At 44.2% G+C, this 22,398-nt stretch overlaps 1 protein-coding gene across 2 annotated transcripts in view; it reads right to left on the bottom strand.

Annotated features, from left to right (window-relative positions):
* NHS (NHS actin remodeling regulator) overlaps nucleotides 1–22,398 on the bottom strand; it is a 258,685-nt gene that overhangs the window by 34,768 nt on the left and 201,519 nt on the right. Inside the window, exon 1 of one of the 2 annotated variants that reach the window (XM_017812315.1) lies at nucleotides 13,692–13,786. The exons of the other annotated variant lie outside the window; for it this stretch is intronic. Coding sequence (XP_017667804.1) covers nucleotides 13,692–13,713 — 22 coding nt within the window. The 5' untranslated portion in view covers nucleotides 13,714–13,786. Of the gene's footprint in view, nucleotides 1–13,691; nucleotides 13,787–22,398 lie in introns of those variants that run through there. 2 annotated transcript variants of the gene reach the window in all.

Raw genomic sequence — 22,398 nt, 5'->3', positions numbered from 1 at the left:
TTTAGTGTCATTTCACTTTAATCCACCCCAAGGGAATTATTGATAAAAACTTGAGTTACCCCCCCCCCTCCCCTTTTCCTGGGGCGGGTCGTAACACCGTGCCAGCTAGGGAGCCCCTACAGCTCATGTCAATCCACTAATCCTCACTTCAAATTGAGACACCATAGCCAATGGCAACTAGTACATAAAATGCGGCATGAAAACATTTAAGCTAAAATAAGTTTTAAAGCATTTGTTTCTTTTAAAGTGTCGTAGGGTGTTAATAAAGATCATAACATTGGCTATCCTTTATTATTATGGCTAATATGGCTTTATGAGCCCAAACCATATCCTATTATTTGTACTCACATTTATGCTATTTAGCCACATACTCATGTGCAAAACCTAATTGAATTCTGATGGGGTTTCTGAAAAGCCGCAACTGCTGAGGAGCTACAGGGTTTGTCAGATGCTGCAGGGGTGCGGACCACTCTCTGGTGAGAGTTGTCATCCAGAACGAAGCTGCGAACAGCTAATTCCTGCACATTTGTAAACTCATCTGTCTTTGTGCATGCATCAGACTGAGTACAAGGCAGTTTTCAACACATCAGCTTTAGCACAACAAATACACAGAGTGGCAAACAATTACCCATTTAATGCACATACAAAATGATTACCTGTTTAAGTGCGGGCAGACATTTTATTATGACCGTGCACCAAGGACTGCATACAAAGAAGAAAACCAGAAGGCATGGTGAAATGGCTACATTTCACTGCATCCAGTCAAAACCAGAGCAGAAATGTCAGGTGTCAACACCTGACAATACAATAATAGGCGTGACTGCACTGCCTGCAGCACTGGGCAGGAAGCCTTCAAACTCTTGACTATAAGCAGTGATGAAAATGAAATAGTACTAAACTGCAGGAAATAAGCTGTGCAAAAAAAAAAAAAAATCACAGGAAAAGGAATTAAACTAGGAAATACTTTCAGGAAAGGAAAAAGGAAAGGAACAAAGAGTGGGGAGAAGGGCGTTGGGAAAAGAGAGAATTGTCATTAGAATTATCCTGCAGAAAGCATAAGTTAAAAATGGGGCCATTGAGTAGCAAACAGTGTTTGACCTTAATGTATCATGTATCAAGTGGAATGGTGAATCAGGGCAGAGAGCACTCCTGGGAATTCGAATTTATTCACGAGGAGCAAAGTTGACAATATTTCCAAGCATAAAGAAGCAGACAACGGCAAGTAATCACAAAAGTAACTTTCCCCAGGGGAGATTTGTCTCCGTGGAGAATTTCTGTAGCTAACAGATAGGCTCCTCACTGATTCTGAGTACAAATAAGCCTCAGAGAGCTCTGAAGAGTCCTCTAGCAGTACCTGTCCCCCTCTGTTCACTGTGGAAGGACCTCCACTATGAGGACCTTGGTGCCCTTTCACCACCAGGCACCAAGAGGGGAGATATCACCTTTACAGGGGAGTAGGGCTGCCTACTTGGAAACAAATGTAAGTCCATAAAGCTATGGATGGGTTCCCACATTCAGTTGTCGAATATATTTAATGACAAAGTAAAAAAAAATTTGGGCCACAGACAGGCAAGCTACCAAGGCATAAGGGGAGTTTTATCTTAAAAGGTGAAGCATCACCTGAGAAACTGAACAAAATATATTAATTTTTATGAAGAGAGGCATAAACACACTCATAAACATGACACAATAAGCTGGACCAGGTGTCAAATTTTGTTATCCTTGCTCTGTCCTTTCTGAGTCATGGATGTGCCTGACTTCTCTAGATCCTCCAGCTGTGCCAGTACTGGCCCTAATTACCTCCCTCCCACTTCACTGCCTTCTCCTGTCTGCCTCTCTTCTTTCTGTATGGATTTTACAAGTGGTGTTGAAAAAACGAAGTGCTGGAAGAGGTGCCAGACTGCTCTAGAGGCTGAGATGCTATACATGCTGAACAGCGGAAGGCAGACAACACCCACAGATATAGTGCAGCCCTGATCTGGCAGGATGGTGTCTGCAGGGGGGGGAAGGTGGCAATCAGTCTTCACATCTTATCAACTCCCATAGCATCTGCCAGCACAGGCAGAGTGGAAGCCACCCCAGCCAACATTTTTTTTATTTTGTGGATATTGTTCATAAAGTCAGAGACATTTTATATAGAAATACAGATCAGTTCCCAGCCATCTGCTTATTTCTATGTATGTCTGAAGTATCATAAGGGTGTTACAGAGAATATGCAAACAGGGTCTTACCTCTGCTGCTGAGATTAAGATATAACCAAAAAAAAAAAAAAAAGAAAATACAGGAGTGTGTATGCAGTGAAAAGCAAAGAACTGAGTCAGTATTTTCAAATGGTGGTTTCCTGGGCTGCTGTTGTTTGGAGATGGATAGATGGGTAGACGGATATGCTAGCACATCTCGCTCTAGCCTAGGGAAAGTTACCTGCTGGCCTTCAGCAGCCATCTCTTGTCCTGCCAGGGACCTCCTCACCTTTTCTGTGTTCTTTCTACTTGTGTGTCTTAAGAGCAGAAATCACCCTTTTATGCTAAGCATTTGCATATACAATAATAGGCCGTGCATTTCCAGTAATGCAGTAATACTACTCCAGTAATACCACATTGGTGAGTTTCTTTAGTGTTTTACAGATAAAAGTAGGCTTTCTTATTCCTGGTAGGGCATGCTCCGAATCTTTGCGGATGAGCTGTGGTTTGTATTCCCCAGGCTGCAGTTTTGGACCCACAGGCCCCTGCAGCACAACCAAGCTTTGCCGTTTACAAGCAGCTTCAAAGCACTGCACTGGATAAATAATGGGTGGTTCATTACTCAGAATTAACCTGTCAGTATAGCAAAAAGAGCCAGCCTGGTGTCCTCATTGATTCCCAGCAGAATCCAGGCCCACGTGGCATGGAAAGACACATGAATTCACCAATCATCTGCCAGATTCATTATTGCTCAAAGTTTTTTAACTACTGCATTTAAATACAGCTAATTCTGATAAATTAAGATTGTTTCACTGACTTGCCAGTTCAATAATTTCGTCTTTGTGTTTATTCACATTAGTAAGTATTGATTTCCTGTGGGACGCAGTACTTTTTCTCTCAGTGAGTGAGGGTGGGGTCTGCTTGGCAAAGTTTTTGTTACACAGTTATTTCTGAAGTTTGGGTATTGGCCTACTTAACATACTTTGATTGTAGCCAAAAACCTGGTTTCTCTGCAACAGAACAGAAGAAAAAAATATCTAAAAAGTGAAATCACCACTTAGCTAAGAAAATGGCATTAGGCAAAGATTCTTTTGAATGTTTTTCACTTGGGTTATCCTTTTTTTCCATCTATTAACACCCCAATTCCTTTTGTCTTTATAATATTTGCACAATAGCAATAGTTTACAAATACTGGAATGCTTCTCCACTCTGCAAGGGCCAGAGCAGTCTCCGTACAGTTGGTACAACTTGTCCTATTTTCAGCAAACTGTTACATGTATTTCTAGGATGGAAAAGCTACAGCCAAAATTCAGCCTATCAAAAGAAAATATCTAAACTTTGAAGATTCTCATTTAGATTCATAAAACAACTTGTTTTGCAGACACTTCTACGGGACAGTGCAATAATTTTCAAGGCTTTAAGAAATCCCAGTTCTATCACTACTTAAGTTACAGACACATCCATAATGAGTTATGACTAAGGGAAATATTTGCTAAAGGGATAGCTGGAAGATAATCATCTTCCTTCCCCTTTGATGCCCTTCTGTGGACACTCAGTGAGTGTAGGATTATGTTGCTCCAAATGTACTGCATCCAGAACAAATCAATGATAAACAAAGTGCCACACATCACTCACAGAAATAAGTCTTGAAAGAGGATGGTGGGCAGAAAACCCTTTCTCACCCCATTCATGAACCACTGAGACAGATATGTGCCCAAAGCTGAGCTTATTCACATAATCCCCAAGGTAATTGTATTCAGAAACTCTTTATTTTGATAGCAAATTAAATCAATTTGTTGCCTACCACAGAAAGCACAGCTTTACAACAGAACTATCACTGCCTAGCTAGTGATGATCCATCCCAGCAAGAGAAAAATGTCTCTTCCTCCAGTCAACTCCATGCTCAGCCCAGGCTCCCCATGAGGTGAAGCCCCATCAAACTACAGCTCTAAATTTTCCAGACCTGCTTTTCAGATGTTATCATCCCCTACCATGTTGATGGGGGCACAGATTATCAGGTAATTAATTCTCTTTTAATGTCATGAAACCAGGAAGACTTGGGGCTAGCTGTCCATCAGGTACATATCTCAGCAGTACCTGACACTTCTAGCCAGGTGCCTATGTAACATAACAATGGGTTTAAGATTACAGCTCATGATGACCAGAGTTCATAGAATTACAGAATATGCCAAGTTGCAAGGGACCTACAAGGATCATTGAGTCCAACTCCTGGCCCTGCATAGGATCCTCCCCAGGAGTCACACCACGTGCCTCAGAGTATTGTCCAAATGCTTCTTGAACTCTGTCAGGCTTGGTGCTGTGAACACCTCCCTGGGAAGCCTGTTCCAGTGCCCAGCCACCCTCTGGGTGAAGAACATTTCTCTAATATCCAACATAAACCTCCCCTGACACAACTTCAGGCCATTCCCTTGGGTCCTGTCACTGGTCACTACAGAGAAGAAATCAGTGCCTGCCCCTCCTCTTCCCCTCACAAGGAAGTTGTAGAACGCAATGAGGTCTCCCCTCAGTCTCCTCCTCTCCAGGCAGAACAGACCAAGTGCCCTCAGCTGCTTCCCATGCAGCTTCCCCTCAAGGCCCTTCACTGTCTTTGTTGCCCTCCTTTGGACGCCCTCAGTTTAATATCTTTCTTATACTGTGGTGCCCAAAACTCCACACAATATTCAAGGTGAAGCCTCACCAGTGCAGAGCAGAGCAGGATGATCCCCTCCCTTGACTGGCTGGCGATGCTTTGCCTGATACCCCCCAGGACACGGTTGGCCCTCCTGGCTGCCAGGGCACTGCTGACTCATATTCAACTTTTCATCAATCAGGACCCCCAGGTGCCTTTCCATGGCACTGTTTTCCAGCATCTCATTCCCCAGTCTGCACATCTGGGGTTGCCCCATCCCAGGTGCAGAATCCAGCACTTTCCCTTGTTGAACTTCTTATGGTTGGTGATTGCCCAGTTCCCTAATTTGCTGAGGTCTCTCTGCAGGGCCTCCCTGCTTTGAAGGGAGTCAACAGTTCCTCCCAGTTTTGTGTCATCTGCAAACTTGCTTAGTATCCCTTCCAGTCCTGTGTCCAAGTCATTTATGAAGATGTTGAAGAGCACGGGGCCCAAGATGGAGCCCTGTGGAACCCCAGTAGTGAGAGATTACCAGTCTGATGTTACCTTAGCCAGTATTACCCTCTGTGCTCAAGCCATGAGCCAATTGCTTACCCACCACATGATGTGTTTATCCAGCTGTGGGCTGGACATTTTGTCCAGAAGGGTCCTCTGAGAGACAATATCGAAAGCTTTACTGAAATAAAAAAAAAATTATATCAGATGACTTCCCTTGATCAACTAGGTGGGTTACCTTGTCATAAAAGGAAATCAGGTTTGATAGGCAGAACTTTCATAAGAGTGGTTTAGGTGGGAAGAGACCTTAGAGATCATCTAGTTCCAAACCCCCTGCCATGGACAGGGACACCTTTCACTAGACCAAGTTGCTCAGAGCTCCATTCAGCCTGGCCTTGAACCAGGCTGGGGCATCCCCATTCCAGGGATGAGGCATCTCTGGGCAACCTGTTCCAGTGTCTCACCACCTCACAGTAAAGAATTTCTTCCTAATATCTAATCTAAACCTGTCCTCTTTCCACTTAAAACAGTTGTCCCTTGTCCTGTCATGACAGACCTTGGTATTATAAGCCCCCCTTACATACTGAAAGGCCACTATAAGGGCTTCCTGGAACCTTTTCTTATCTGGGCAGCACAACCCCAGCTCTCTCTGCCTGTCCTGTCATGGGAGCTGTCCCAGCCCTCCCAACAGCTCCATGGCCTCCTCTAGACCCACTCCCACAGCTCCATGTCTGTTGTGCTGAGGGCTCCCAGGCTGGACTGCACCACCACTGGGGTCTCACCAGTGCAGAGGACAGGAGGAAGTGGCCTGTCCTCAAGATCCTGTGAAATGTGGGCAGCACTGTTAAGTCCCACAGAGGCCTTCCTCTCATGAAGCTGTGCCGGCTGTGACCGATGACTGTGTTTCATACTAGCAATCTTCCACTTGGACTAGATGATCATGGTAGGTCCCTTCCAACTGAAAATTTCTATTCTATTCTATTCTATTCTATTCTATTCTATTCTATTCTATTCTATTCTATTCTATTCTATTCTATTCTTAATTCTAATTCTAATTCTAATTCTGTTCTGTTCTACCCTACCCTATTCTAAGCTATTCTTTCTACCAACATGAGACAGAATGGCCACATTTCATGCCTCTAATTTTATACCTAAGCTTCAAATTCATAATATCTCACAGTCTGACAACTCACTGCATGCAGGAACTCTTCAGATAGTGTTGGGAGGTCGTGAGCTGATACAAGGCAGTGCATTGTGCACATGAGGTAATGAACCTATGAAAATAATTCAGGGTCTAGCTAACTCTGGCTGTGTTATTTGGGGTCATTTCCTGCTCTCAAACTATGAAGCTTCTTCAGGTTTTAATGAAACAAAATGACCTCTGTCTTTCCACAATATGTTATACTGGCAAAGTGGCTGCAGCTATGCTGACGGAACTGCATTTTAGCAGTCAGTCTCCTCCTTGCCCTCCCATATTCTTCAAAAAGATTATGCTGATAAATGGCAGTAATGGCTTTGGCTGCACAGTTTTATGGGTCAAAGATAACACTCTTTTCAGATCTTTGTCCCATACCTTTGCACAAGCAGAAATGAGTAGTGAAGAAAATGAGCTTGTATTCATTCAGACTTGTTATGGGGAACACAACCTTTTACATTCAGACTACATGAAAGAAATTTTAAAGTGTGGGGCACTACAGTTTTTACTCTTAGCTTCATTGACTGCAATTTCCCCACCTTGAGCTTCCCCACTTGACCTACTGAGTAAATGCTTCTTCACAGGAAATAGGAGTTTTCACCCAGCAAAGCTGAAACTCTTTTCATGGGATCACAAGCTCTTCAGGGTTGCTTTGTTTGCCAAATCCTATTCTGATAGCCCACAGACTACAATTTATAATAGAAATAAAGCTTATTGCATCTCTTGGAGGTACCACCAACTGCACAGTGCCTCTGTTTAAACAGCTACCAGAATATGAAGGCAGGGCTCTGCCTGACTCCAAAGATGTTTCCAATAATACCATGGAGACTTCACCATGATGCTGGTATGGGAAAAAACCTGGGACTCGCAGGCTGACTAGGTCATGGAATTACCTTCCTTCAGAGAGGATCAGAGACTGCAGTGAGGCCAACCCAGGGCAGGATGACTGGTTTGGAAAACAAGCAAGGCCGACTGAAAGGATCAGGGCAGAGAAGATGGATTCCTAAAAGTTACCAGTAGGTGTTATGAAGAGACACCATAGAAAATGCAGAAGAAAAACTGCATGAAATGTAAAAATCACACATGTAGTTCAGTAGAAACGCAGTGCAAACTCAGAGAATGGGACTGGAGTAAACCAGACTCATACATCAGCCAGCCTTTGATTAGGCTTAACACTTTATGATACATTTTTGCAGGGATGTACAACTTACAGGCTTATTTATTTTTTAATTTTGCCTCATATGAGTAGACACCTGGCACTGCCAAGGCACAAAGGGACAGTCATATATTGAAATAGAACAACTCAAGATGTAAGATTTTATCAAACCTGGAGAACCAGTTTCCCCTCAGGTATTTGCTGAACTCCTTCAACAACAAAAGCGTGATAAACTATGAAATGCAGGTTAGGATGTAAGATAGGATAGTCCTGGATTGCTCCAAAGAACCAGAATTGGGCCTTCAATAAGTGCCAGACCTGGGAATCTGAAGACACATTTCCAGGATGAAATGTGGACAGCATCCTTTTCCCAAGGCACTGCTAGATCCAGCCTGTAGACACTGATCCAGTGATTGAGCCTCTGTTCTGGCAAGTCTTGAAGCTTACAGCAAATCACAAGGTTTGGACTGGACTACAGCCTTGCAGTTGTGGAGTTGTCTGACACCAATATCACATGTCCATGCACATTACAGGAAGAGAAAGAAAGCATATTACTGTTTGTGCAAGTTGAATTTGAGGAGTCTATCATTTAAGCACTGCACACCTTACGTTTAAAAGTCTATTCAAGGTATTACAGTAATTTTTCTCATATTACAGCTGCAGCATTTCCAATGTACTCTGCCTTCCCAAAATGCTCATTAACCTGGGCCTCCCAAATCACATCTGCTCTTCCTGCCATTCAAACTGTGCTAGTGCAAGTCAATTCCCTTTCCTACAGATCATGAAAGAATATCTTGAGAATAAAATTTAGTCACCAAAAACCTGGGAGGAATTCAGTTCAGCAGGGAAGTAAAACCATTTGTTTTGATGAAACTGACATACCACCAAATCTTTTTTTTTTTACGTTGTTATATGACACACTCACTGTTTCACAGTTAATTGAAAAAGCCATAAAGTCACAGAATTGTTCTGATCTGTAGTAAAAATACAACCATGTGCTACAATTAAGCTCCTAAACCACTGATGAACAGGCTATAATAATTATTGCAGGCTTGGTTCAGCATTTGGAGTTAGACATTGAAAATAAAAAGGCTTTGGTAGAGTGGTGCTGAGAAGGAGTCTGGGACAAATTAAGTGCAAGGGAAAATTGATTCTTCCCTTACCATCCTGCCTTACCATGCTCATATTTGAAGCAGGAAGTCTGGAGCTGAGCTATAGCAAGCTGACAGCACAAAGCACGCACTGGCCTTGCTGCTGGTCAGTGACACAGCAGAAAACCTAGGAGACAGGTATGGGATATCAACTGGGCCAGAGCAGGGCTCAGGGCTGCAGGGTATCAGGAGCACAGTAGGCAAATCCCTTCAAGGTCTGCAACACAGGCAGTGGATAATACCTTACCAGCAGGCCACAGTATTGAATAGCAATAACTTTCCATAATAACTAATTAATGTTACATACAGACCAGACATTTAAAAGAGAGAAAGTACTATAGCTTTTCCTTCATCAAACTGCAGCACTGAGGTTGAGTTTTACTCATCTGCTGGACTGGCACAAGAGCCAGGACCTTCCCTTTGGCAGCTATGGGTTGAATCAAGCTGTCACCTCCCCCAGCTCTATGGCGCCATTACTTTTGTGGCCATCCTGCCTGGACAGCAAGCTCTGGTGCATTTGGATATCCCACACTCAACCCTGAGATGTTATCCAACTCTTGCTCCCCAGTGGGGACCCGTCTCTGCAAAAGGAGGGTCCCAGCAGCACCTAGCTTGGGCAGGGTTCACACCTCCCAGGAAAGCACTCACTCCTCCCACAAAGGCTCACTGGCATGCCCAAGACCCTGGGAAACCTCAGGAAAAGTTTATTTAGGAAGGTTCAATAACACGGCCATGGTCAGCTCTCTACCCCTCCCACTTTTCTTATGTACCAACAGGGGGACATATCTGTGTCACTCCATGTCGAGCATGTCGCCTTTTCATTCATAAAAGGTAGCCTGTATCTTTAATCATTTTGCCAGATAATAGGAAAGAAACAAGCACTTGATTGTCTGTGTTATCAGACACTATTGGAAAAGTCTAGATAAGGATGCTGAACAACCTTGGTTTATTAGTATTCCACATGCAAACGCTTCCCCATAATCCAGAGTCATCTGTATCCCGGCAACCCTTTAAATTTCATTCTCACTGAATTGCCAGATCTTTATCAAAATATAATTACAGTCTTAATTTGGGTGATAAATTTTGATTGCTTATGCTGTGCCAAAAAAAATAAAAATCGTCAGGTACGCGAGAAATGAGGTACAACTGTGAGACATGAATCTGCATATTCTGACATTGGTGCATCACCTTTTCTCTTATCAAAAATTTGTTAGCTAGCAGTGAGGTTAGGTAGGGGTAAATAGGCAGGGACATGAAAAAAAGTCTTCTCATGCCATCAAATGAAATTTGCACTAAAAACAGGGAGGAATTTGAAATCTGCAGTTTCATACGAAGATTATCACTGTTACGAAGATTATACACTATTATCATTATGAGGTGAATCATGTGAAGCACTGCTGTTCAAACCTGGAAGAAAACACTGGTTCTTCCTGAAACACGAAGAGATTGTGCAGAACTCACCTTTTCTCCCACTGCCTTCTCCTTGCTGCCTTCAATCGCCGGCAGAAAACAGCACAGTGCTTTATAGTTATATCCAGATTATATAGATTTTTCCAAAACAAGTAGCCTAAAAAAAGTATCCCAGAGGACTATAACCACTGCCTGCTCTACCAAGTGAGCCCAAAGGAAAGGAGATAGCCCTGCAAACAAGCCATGGAGGTTACCTAGTTTCTGACTTAACAGACTACAGCAGTGCAAACCTACTTCAGTTTTACTCTGTTGAAATGCCAGGGGGGAAATATAATTACTCAGATGACAATGGTGTAAATGCAATTAGACGTTTGACCTTAGTGTTTCTTGGTCACATGCATAGAGTTGAACTCATTGCTAAATTTGGGAAGTTCTTCTTTTCCTCCTTTCCCACAACCACATTCACACTGAGCTATTCATGCTTTCTCTGCATCTCTGATAAGGATTCTTTCCTAGGACAGATGTGATCTCATCCCTTGAAAATTATTTCCTCGCCTCCTGTGGGGGCTTTTGGCACCCAGCCTTGGTCCTCTTTATCTACACCTGTTAGCTTGAATTCACTCTCATGGAGTGTATGTTGTCCTCCCCTGAGAAGACCATGAAAGATGAGAACAGTGGAAACAGTAAGTAAATTCTACCACAAAAACATACAGAAGGATTACAATGTAGATTGAAAATCTTACTGTATCACAGTTATAGTATGAAAAATGTGCTTCCTCGTGAGCAGTGGTCGACTACATCACTCAAATGAAGTCTGTTTCCCTGACGGTTCACTGCCCCAGCCCTCTCCAAGAGACCACTCCAAACCAAATCCAGTTTTGTTCGGAGCCTGGTGTAAGCACAGTTACTAACTAATGGTAAGACACGAAGCTCGCTGAAGTCCAGAAAGATGCCGCAACATCTGCAATCATGTCTGTGCACTGGTTCCCATTCCCTAACAATCGTGTCCATCCCTGACACATCAGTAGCGCTTTTGCTGACAGTTAGCAGTACACGGTTTTACAGCTGAATGGGCTCAGGCACTGAACCGTTCTTGTCTCTTTGGTGGTGGGAGCTCAATGGGGCTAACTAATATTGCAGTAGAAATGGAGGGCAGGAAGGAACCATGAGAGAATTGTCTGGTCCGTGACTTTTCCAACTCTGAAACACAGTTAAAATTAATAGCAAATTGGGCAGCCATCTCCTGACACAGAAGATGCTTCCTATAGTGAATTTTGACTGATATGTGACTGAACCTGTCCTAAAAATGCCAAAATGCAAAGTCAAGCATAATTCCACTGCTCTAAAGTGGACTAAGCATTTTTAGTTCACCCTAATTTTATTATTCTTATTAGGCTTTAAAAAGCCTATAAGAAGGGCATCCTATAAGCTCCATAGGAGCCTGTCCCAGTGCTTTATTCCTCTTTGCACTTGGAGAGGTCTTCCTAACCTTCCCTGCTGCAAAGTCAGCTGGCTCCTAAGGGGGAAAGCTGCAGAAGTGGGCATGCTCTCTGCAGTCACATGCAGATCCCCTCTTCTTTGGGTATCAGACTCAATCTCTAGTGCCATAAATTTGCAACTTCTCACCTCAGATGAACTGAGCTGAGACAAAAAAGCCTAGTGCCGTGGCCCAAAAGCCAGAACTAGTTTTCACTCCAGGTAGGGCAGTGGGAATATCTGGGCCCCTAAAAGAGGAGGATGAGTTGCTGCTTACTCCAGATGCACATTTCTTTACCCTCCTAAAAATGCATTAATTTCCTGCTGGTGAAGGGTGCCATGCTAAAATCACAGGAAAACAAAGTTGCCTATCCACAGCAGCAGATTCAGCCTGGCACTAGAGAGATGGAAAGCTTCCATGTGCCATGGTGACTAGTTCAGTACAGCCTGTTAACCATTCCCTCCACCTGCCAGGCACACTGCTCCCACATAAGCACTATCAGAGAAGGCAAGCATACATCTGGATGAAAACCACAGTAATAAGAACATGCCATTTTTAAAGCCTGGCTTTTATCTCTGAGTTACATGTTCCAACACTAAGGCTAATGTTGAGAAGACTGGCAGAAGAGGTTGCCAGATTTACTCTTCCTCTGCACCATGGCATGTTGCAGGGGGAGGAGTTCAAAATGGCCCCTGCGACGGCTGCCAGCATCTTCACAATAGCTAGTAAAAGAGGGGCTTGTTCCTCCCAGCTATTCTTCAGTAAGAGCTTGCTCAAGGGGAGCAATGGACTCCTCAACCCTTCATCAACAGGAGGAACTTCCTGAAGGAACATTTCTTATTCAGAAGGTATCACAATGTTCCATTTCTATTCAGACTCTTTCATTCTTGAGCCCAGATCCCCCATTTTTGAGCTCACAGTTGTCATGACAGACTACCAGAAGGTCTGTGGCTATCACATGCACATCCCGAGTTCCTAGTAAGCAAAATTGTGGTCTGGCTTCTTCAGCTATCTTGAGTGTTTTCCTGGGTGAAAATACAAGCAAGTCTCACCACTGGGAAATGGGAGCCCATACAGAAATGTTATGAGCCTTCCATAGCCAATTGGACTCTTGGCATTACACCCTCTGCCTTTGCACCAAGCAGCATCACAACAACCACAAACCCAAACTGTACCAGTGATACCAGTAGCTGAATACTTGAAACTATAAACTGGGAATGCTCTTCACTGACTGCCATTTTGGCTAAGACATTTTACCCTTGACAACCTTATTTATCTAAAAATGGCTTGACTGCTTCTGCTGATTCCAGGAACCAGAGACAGAATAACCCTCTATGGTGCTGACTGTCCACAGTGCAGTTTGGCAGCCCACTGATTTCTATGGAAGACAGCAACAGGGCAAGTGCAGGGGAGGGAGCAGCACGCAAGTGGTTAATGCATGCCATGAAGAACTATACATACATATACTGTCTCATATAGCCAGAACCTCTTATGTTGACATTTTCCATTCACTTCCACTGGAACTAAAATGCTCATAATAAAAATCTGGCAATCAAAAGCATAGAAATTGTCACCAAAGAAAAATCATTTCTAGCTATATAGTTGACCAGAAGTCTTTCTGCCTCTTACAAGCAACATTAATGCCATCCATTATAGCAACAAATGCCAGCCAAGTCTCCTTCTTTCCACCTGTGATTTTAAAAGTATATTTCCCATGCAGAATGCTGTGTGCTTGGCAACCTCTGCATCTCCCCTCCCAATGAGTAGCAGAAATGCTACATGCTAAACTCTCATGGATTCCCACATTAGAGAAAAATTCTCAAACTACCCAGGAAAAACTTCAAAAAAGCTGCAAGGTATTTAACAAACCAGAGGCAATAGCAAAAGTCAAACCCTCAAAGCAGAGAAAAAGAGAGAGAGAAAGAAAGAGAAAGAAAAGAAATGCCCTCTGCTTGACCCAAAATAACAGAACAGTTCTGCATAGGAAAGAAAATGAATTACCATTGTGGGGACCCTCAGTCATTTAGAGTCTCCAGTCAAGGCTGAGAGCCATTCTGAGACTGCAGGTTTTCCTCTAACTTCACTCCCCAGCTCTGTGAGGAACCAGTTAAAAATGACATCACTGCTCATACTACCCTCCTCCCCCTCCCCATTCACTTGCTAAAAAAGCTGAGGCTGCTCCTCTCCCCCTGCATTGGCTCCAGATTTGGTCCTCACTCCTCCTTGACAAGTTCTCTGTCTGCAGTTGACTGTGCAGATCGGTGTCAGTGCGGGACGGAGGATGAGTTTCTGTGCGCTCTTAGAGCATCCCCACTGGCACCCACTTGAGAAATAAAATAGCCTTTCCATTAAGAAATCAAAAGAGGTCTAACCTCGCGATGTATAATGCATTACACAACCAGCTCTACAGAAGGCAGACAGTCTTCCTCTTTGAAGCAGGAGGGAGAGAGAGACCCCCCAAGGAGTTCTGCATTTTGTCTCATCTTCCTCAGAGGAGAAGACCCTCTCTGTGGTTTGCTGCTGCATCCTCCTTGCATTAGGACTGCAATCTATCTTTTTTTTTTATTTCCCTCCCCCCAAGTGTGACATCATCAGACACCAACTCCACTTCTGTAATAAAAAAGGATCCCAAGCAGAACTACCTGGTACGAGGTCATCTGGAGGACCCAGGCGATGCTGTCTCCTGAACAACTGTCGCTTCTTACAAAATACTATGCTCTTACTCAGTGTCATCTGGATTTAATAACCCTGCGCTTGCTGCAGACCAGGAGACCCAGCTGCAGGGTGAGATCGGTCTCGTTTCTATCCCCTCAGGCTCCACCGGCATCACCAGCAAGCAGGTCCCTCTGGTATGCTCCCCTGGTACACACTATTCACCTCTCAACTCCGTTTATTCCCCTCCTCTGACTGCTGGGAAGGATGCTGCAGCAAAATTCCTCGGCCAGCACTCCCATCTGCTACAGAGCAGCCAGGCTGAGAGCACCCAGCACACACGCTTCCCAACACTCCTCCACTCTCCTCAGCCTTATCAGCATCACTGAAGGGAGCCTTCTACAGACACCCCTGCCTGGTGGCTGCAGGAGCCAGCAGCTCATGGCCAGTCGCAGCGCAGGGCCTGTGCGTTGCCAAGGGCACCCGCCACCTTATTTTCCCTTACCTGCGTTTTCTCTCCTGGGATAGTGCGGGGGCTTGTGCTGTGCCTGACCATCCCCGGGGCAGCCAGTGGGTACCAGAGTGGCTGGGGTGAGCCCGACCGCGGCCGCTGGGGCGAGGGACGGACGGCACCTCTCGGGATCGGCAGCCTTCCCTGCGCGCTCCCATGCTTGCAGCGGCAGCCAGCAGCGGCGGCGGCAGCCACAGCACTGGCAGGAGAGGGGAGTCTGTGTGCACATGCATATGTATAACATATGCCTTCGTGTACCTGTTATGTAGACACAGAGCTACATGATGGTATAAACACAGACGTGCGTTTTGGATCTCTTGCTACCAGCAATGCCACAGACATACAATATATTGAAAAAAGTGAAAGGACTGATGGGATATGGAATTTAAAAGACGTGTGGATGTGGCACCTAGGGACATAGTGTAGTGGTGGACCTGGCAATGGCAGGATTCAATGGTCAGTGATTTGGATTCAATAATCTTAGAGGTCTTTTACAACTTAAAAGATTCCATGATCCTATGATACAACTGTATTAGCAAATGTGCTCAGAGCGGTTTGTCTACACGGTCTGCACACAAATATAACCCTTGCTGCAGTGTTGATTAGAGATGAGTATCTGACACAGGGCTGTAAAGGCTTCACAAAACTCATGGAAGCTCCTCTAAAAGGTGTAGTGGCATGTGACACACGTCATGTAACGGTACTTCTTTGTAAGCTAGAAATGTCTTACATGGAGGCAGACTGGAAAAGTCAGCCATGAAACCCCCATCAGCCCTCTGAATTAGGAACATGCTGCTGCATCAGGTCTCAGAGAAAATCCGTGCTAGAGACAGGGAGTCAGTGGGAAGTCAAAAGAAGTCAGTAAAAATCCTGCCTCAGGGTTTATTCATAACTCCCTCCCCCTTATTTTTCAGAGCTGTGTTTTGCACATGGGCTGGTAACACATTCTTATCAAACACCAGAGGTCTTCTGAATAAGCCAGGGTTAAAAGCCTGACATCTCCTGTCATCTGGGACAGAACAACTTTACACACTCATCAAAGACAGGATTTCCACTAGAGTCTCCATCTTTTAGCAAGTAGCCATTCAGGTCTTCTTTTCCACAGCCCTGCCAGACTGCACTCATCCTCTCTGGGCATGCAGAAGGTGCAGGTCTCTGGCACAGGAAGGTGTGAGCCTAAGACTGAGTGGACACCTGACGACTGGTGGACAGAGGTGTGGGATCATCTTTGAAGCTCTACCAGTGTGAACCTTCAGATAAATATAGAAGAGCATGTCCTCTGCCATCACTCATTAATCAAACCTCAGTTTTCTAACTGCTGTGGTAGGGATATCACAGTTGTAAGCAAAGGGGGATCCTACATACACGTAGCAGCATCAATAACATCTCTGCAGAAACATTGCTTATACATCATATAGTAGATTAAAAGACAAAAAAGAAGTGTGCCAATTCACCAGATAAATCCCTATATTTCACTTCCAAATGAAGTGTTTAACCCAGCTTCCTAAGCTGTTTAACCCAGCTTCCTAAGCTGTTTAACCCAGCTTTCCTAAGGAAAAAAGGCAAACTTGCTGCCACCTGTCCCCTGCATCCAATTCCCATAATTTTTGAGTTCCCTGCTCAAATTTGCCAGAATAATTTGATTATGTTCTATTTAATTAAGTACCTACAAATTTAAGGTGAAAAAAATAAAAAAACTTAATCAGTACCACTCTCATTTAGGACAGCCAGGTAAAATTTCCACTGGGAACTTACTGGCTGACTGGCTCTGTGCTAGTGGTGGTCCCCTTGCCCTGAGAGAGGGGAAGAGTGTCCTCTGGCTTTTCTGAAAAGGTAGAAAGTGTTTCAGAGAGTAAAGAACAAGTCTACAAATCTGCAAGAAGTCCTTACTTTTTTGTTTTCTTTGGTTAATGTGACAATTTTTTTAGTGTTTCTGTTTTCCACACTTTGAAGCTCAAATGCTAGGGGTTTTATCCCCTGAAGAAACCTTTTAACATGCCCTCCTCATTTTACTTTGGTTCTCCTAAATAATGGCATTGTTTTAATCGGCCAGGAATGTTCATAGACTGCTGGCTGGTTATAACAGCTCCCAGACCTGACAAGTTCCATTCTCATTCCTGGTTGTGAGATGTTTTTTCAGGAAAGCAAACAAACTCATTCCTGTAAGAAAGAACAGGCAAGCAAAGTGTGGGACTGGGGGGTGGTGGAAAGAACCCAACAGAAATAAATTAGGGCTGAAACTACATCCAGAGCTCCAAAAACTCCCAAAGAGGCAGAAATTCTTCTAGTCAGAAGAGAGAGAAGCTTGCCCAGCTCTCCCATCATTTTCCCTCCTATTATACTGATATTATCTAACCGTTCTACTTGGTGATTGCAGATTGTTTTGAGTATTTGGGTGACTGAGCTGAAGATCAGTGCTCAAATTAATGAGCACCAAGTAGCAGCGTTGCCCTAATATATGTATATAGCTTGGGGTACCTCCAAAGCAAATGGGGCAGAATATGCTCCATATTATATGAATTGCCTTGGCAAATGCACCTTGTTCAGAATTTCCACTATCTTCTTTAATCTAGTACTATGCCTCCCACAAGCACAGTTCAACAAATGTATTTTATCATATATATGGGTGTTTCCCATTTTGAGAATCCTTCAGAGATAAGATGAGAGTCCTGGACTACTGTCCTGCTCTGACCAGTCTTTAAATGCAATGAAGTCTGATAACAGACATGAAGAAGTCAGCAGATGAATGTCACACATCTATATCCTCTGCTATTTTTAACATTACAGAGTGTACTGAAAGGAAGAATGAAAAGTCCTCCTCTTTAATGATGTCCCTGAAATTTTTGAAAAAAATCTAAATTTCAATACTCTTCCATTGCAACCCAGAATATTACAAAGTAAATCAAGGTCATGGCTGTCTGTCACTTTCCCAAATTACTCTTGAGTAAAGACAGCCCTCAGCCAAATAATATCAGTCTAAACAGGAACTCAGCCTCTTCTGTTTCGTTATCCCAGAGAGGTTTCAATTTCAAAGTTGACTTGGACCACATAAAAGTTAGCTTTTAAGCAGGAGCAGTATGAATATTTCTCCCTCCCCTCTATTTTACCTTCTCAAGGAAAGAAAGAAGAAAATAAGACCCAGTGCTGGTTCTGCTGACCTGACACAAGAGGAGGAAGCAGAATACCATGGCATTCCTCTGAGAGAAAATCTCAGTGCCATTATTTCATCATCTATTTTCCTTCCTGCTCCACTTGACTGCATGATATCCTAAAAACAGGCTGCTCCAGCCTACTTCACCCATTTCAGAGGAGCTGGCCATCCTTGGCAGGGGCAGCTCCAAGCACCCCACCATTTGGCAACAAGAGGTGACAACTCAACTGACCCTGGAGATCCTTACTGGCATTACCTTTCTTATTCATAAGGTGCAGCTGGAGCAGGTCCAGAGGAGGGCCATGAAGATGATCAGGGGGCTGAAGCACCTCTCCTATGAGAACAGGCTTAGAGAGTTGGGGTTGTTCAGCCTGGAGAAGAAAGAAAAGGCTCCGGGGAAACTTTCTAGCAGCCTTCCAGTACCTAAAGGGGGCGTACAAGAAAGCAGGAGAGGGACTTTTTCCAAGGGCATGTAGTGACAAGACAAGGGGGAATGGCTTTAAACTGAAAGAGGGCAGGTTCAGATTAGAAATTATTTACTATGAGGGTGATGAGGTCCTGGAACAGGTTGCCCAGAGAGGCTGTGGATGTGCCATCTCTGGAAGCGTTCAAGGCCAGATTGGATGGGGCTTTGAGCAATGTGGTGTAGTGGAAGGTGTCCCTGCCCATGGTAGGGGAGTTGGAACTAGATGACCTTTAAGATCCCTTCCAGCCCAGGTCATTTTTTGGTTCGACGATGATTCTATGAAATGTGAGAAATGGAGAAAAAAAGGAGGAAGGAAAGAGAAATTTGGAAGGGAAAGACAAGAAAGGTACATTGCTTCCCATGTACCTGCCATACATTTGTCATAGTTTGAAATTGGCAGGCATACACTGGGCACATGATACAACTTGCGTGTTTATCATGTCACTTTTGCTGCACTTAATTCACCACAGCTGGGTTTCATGTCCTCAGCAGGCAGTGACCTCAGTGACAGTCATATGCCAAATTCCAGCCTTGTAGTCTTCATGCCAGGCTCCTTGTAATGGCTGGTTTTGACTTTAACATTCACCTTTTATGCTTTAAAACTCTTAAGGGAATAGCCCTACCATGAGTATTCCCTTTTTCTTTTACTTGCCTGCCTGAAAGGCTGGGTTGCATTGCTGGTCTGTCCCTGTTTTGGCCTTGACAGACAGACCAAGGGCACTACAGCCCTTTGACAAAATCTGGAAACAGAAGCAGGACAAGGGAGGGCCTCTCTTGCACTTCCCAGTTCCTCTTAACCCCAGCTTTTCCTGCCTGTTACTGCACATCCCGGTCTATGCTGTGCTGCACACTCTGGGTCTACAAAGTCAGTGTTGTAAATTTAAGTAGTTCTTGGCACCAGGAAAGGAGATGCAAACTGGGGAGAAAGAGCACTAAAAAATAATTATACAATAAAAAATAATTATACTCTGATACAGAAAATTGAGTATATTTTGGATGTGCAGGGCTGAACATTTTGGAGGAGGCAGAAGGGGAAGCATCAGAGTTGGAGCAGTGGGGAGGGACAATGAAAGGCAGCAAACACACTTCAAGGTAATAATATCATCCCGAAAGCCTTTCATTTGCAGTAACTGTACTCTGGGCTGGTTTTCTAGCTGTCAGCCGCGTGCAATGTGCATTGCTTTATCACAAGCAACGTAGAACATATTGCAGATGCTCGTAGCAATGGAAAATACAAAAAGTAAAGTTAAAAAAAATGCAAATGGGAGTAACTAATAGCTCACTCATGCCTAGAAGTGAGATTGTCAAAGCCATTCTGAAGGTTTCAGATATGCACTGCCCATCAAGAAAACCACTTGGCTTTGTGAATCACAACTCCCTTCTTACTACATTAGGGTAGAGGAAGGCCTCTTGGCATTTGGGAGGTAAGTAAATTGTGGGGCCTCTGGTGGTCTAGTGGTTAGGGTGCAGGACTCTCACCGCTGCGACCCGGCTTCGATTCCCAGCCCCCGGGCAGATGGAGCTCGTCAGCCCTGTAAGGCAATCCATCTAAGAGAAGGTCACTCTAAACAAACCTACGTCCTGGGGACCTCACTGCCACTGTCCAAGTTTGCTCGGCCCCGGCAGATGAACCTCAGGATTAAAGGGTGGGCTCAGTTCAGCGCACGCTGTGTCTCACCTAAAAACCCACTGCGCAGGCTCGAAGGGTTAATGACCTTTCCCAAATCTTCGCTCGCGAAGACTGGCCATTAAATTGTATTTCTAAGAGACAAAGCAGGTCATGTATTATTAAAATAATTAATAACTAGAAAGCAATGCAATACAACAAAAAAAAAAATTCTTGAGGTTTTAGGAGATAGCACTCAGCAGATGTCACCACACAATGGAATTGGATTCTGCTATCAGGTCTCAGACCATTTCCCACACCCAACCTCATACATAGGTGCCTTCATATGGCCAAGGACCCACATTCTCAGTGGGTCCTCACTGAATATGATATTTAAACCAGAAAGCATCAGACTGATTGTCTTCTCATTGCGATTCTGTTTCTTATAGGGCTGCATCAAATAGCAGGCATCTTTCTCACACATCATAAAAAATATTTTTTCAAGGCTAAAATATCATTGACTCAGGGCCTTTTCATAACATCAGCTCATGAAGCACAATAATTCTGCTTCCTACAAGCCAGGCCTTTCTTCTTCAATTATATGCCCCATATTCTTTCTTCAGTTATATGCCCCATATACTCTCATTTCTTAAACCAGAATTAATGAGTGTCTGCTAAAAGACAAGTGCTGTTCTTCCACCAGTTTTGAAGTGTGCCTGTCATCAGGGTTCAGCTCTGCCACTGGGAGGTAACTTTTGGCTGAAGCAGCTGTGAGTTGTGCTGCAAGCCTTGAGGACAACGTCACAGCTGTTCTGTCCTTGGTGTCTGCTCCTTTTCTCCCCCAACATCCTCCTTTCCAGAAACAGGGCCCTAGCACACAAACCAGACAGCAAGGCTGGTTTGGGCGACCATTCTCATTTTCCCATACTTTTAGTATTTGTTTCAGAGAATCATGGAATGGTTAGGGTTGGAAGAGACATTAAATATCATCTAGTTCCAAACCCGTGCCGTGGACAGGGACACCTTCCACTATACCAGGTTGCTCAAAGCCCCATCCAGTCTGGCCTTGAATGCTTCCAGGGATGTGGAGTCCACAGTTTCACTGCAGCTGTAGCAACGAAGAATTTTGGAGCTAACATTGGAAAAGCTTCCACAGCTGTGTCAGAAGATTTAAAAAAATTCCCTGGTGCTCCTTAGGCCAGTTTGGCTGCTCCAGCCTCTTATGACATGCTCACCATGCAGCACCATGACAGCCAGTGTCTTTTTCTCACTGCAGAGAGAAGTCTTCCTGGCCCCATTCCTCTGTACCTACAGGCTACCTGGGTGTACAGCCCCTGGGTGGCTGATGAGAAATGACTCTCCACTCTGCCCCAGGCTGCCTAGCCACACTGGAACAAGGGGACAGGTCCCAAGTAAAGGCCACCAGAGCTACATCTGCTTGCAACTTGTTTATAACAGAGCAGGTCCTAAATATGCAGTATGTAGCTACCAATTATCAAAGTACTTGCTGGTAAAGATTATTACAGGTTTCTGCTCTTCCTATTGTGATTACAGGTTTCTGCTCAGCCACATACACACCCCATACAAGCACCTTTTAGCCTCATTTCCTACAGAAACAAGTGGGATGGAGTTACACCACCTGCTGAGTGCATGGCTGCACCTTCCTCTACTGCCAGCCACCACAGACCTCCTGGCCAAGCCGGGCCAGATCCACACAGTGTAGGTGACACCAGGGTGCAAAATAACAATTCAGAACATTTATTTTTCTCACAGCTTGAAGAAAGGATGGGATTTTCCACATCACCCTTACCTGGGAAAAACTATTCCCCCACATCTGCAGCAGTGCAGTGACTGTAAAGCTTAACCAGGACGACAGGAGACATAGATGCAACTTTCCTCAGAGGGATATGAAGCTGTATTTTCTACCAGTGAGAACAGTGTCACCCACTGTGCAATACAGTACTGTGGCACTGGTCTTCAATACTGATCCTGGTTTGGTTTGGAGTTTCATAAACAAAGAAGAGGAAGCAAAACTTTCTACTCATCAGGACGTAAAGATTCTTCCTTCTAGATTAACTAATGCATCAAGCTGCAAAATAGAACTTGGATTGCCATGGAACCAAAAAATAAAATCTTGAACTGAATTTTGGGTCCTGCCCTGGGTGACACAGAAACTTCTTAACGGTTTACTATTCCCACTATCCCCCATGCTGCCCTGGAGTGACAGGGTGTGCAACCCATGCTTTGGGAGAATTAGGATGTGGTTTACAAGTCTTATAATGGTAAAATATGTTGGACAAGTATCAATATATTTGTCTGGTC

The sequence above is a fragment of the Lepidothrix coronata genome, unplaced genomic scaffold, assembly GCF_001604755.1.
Source record: "Lepidothrix coronata isolate B3197 unplaced genomic scaffold, Lepidothrix_coronata-1.0 Scaffold35, whole genome shotgun sequence".
NCBI lineage: Eukaryota > Metazoa > Chordata > Aves > Passeriformes > Pipridae > Lepidothrix > Lepidothrix coronata.
Note: the sequence above shows the minus strand (reverse complement) of the source record. Positions and strands in the feature narration are given on the sequence as shown.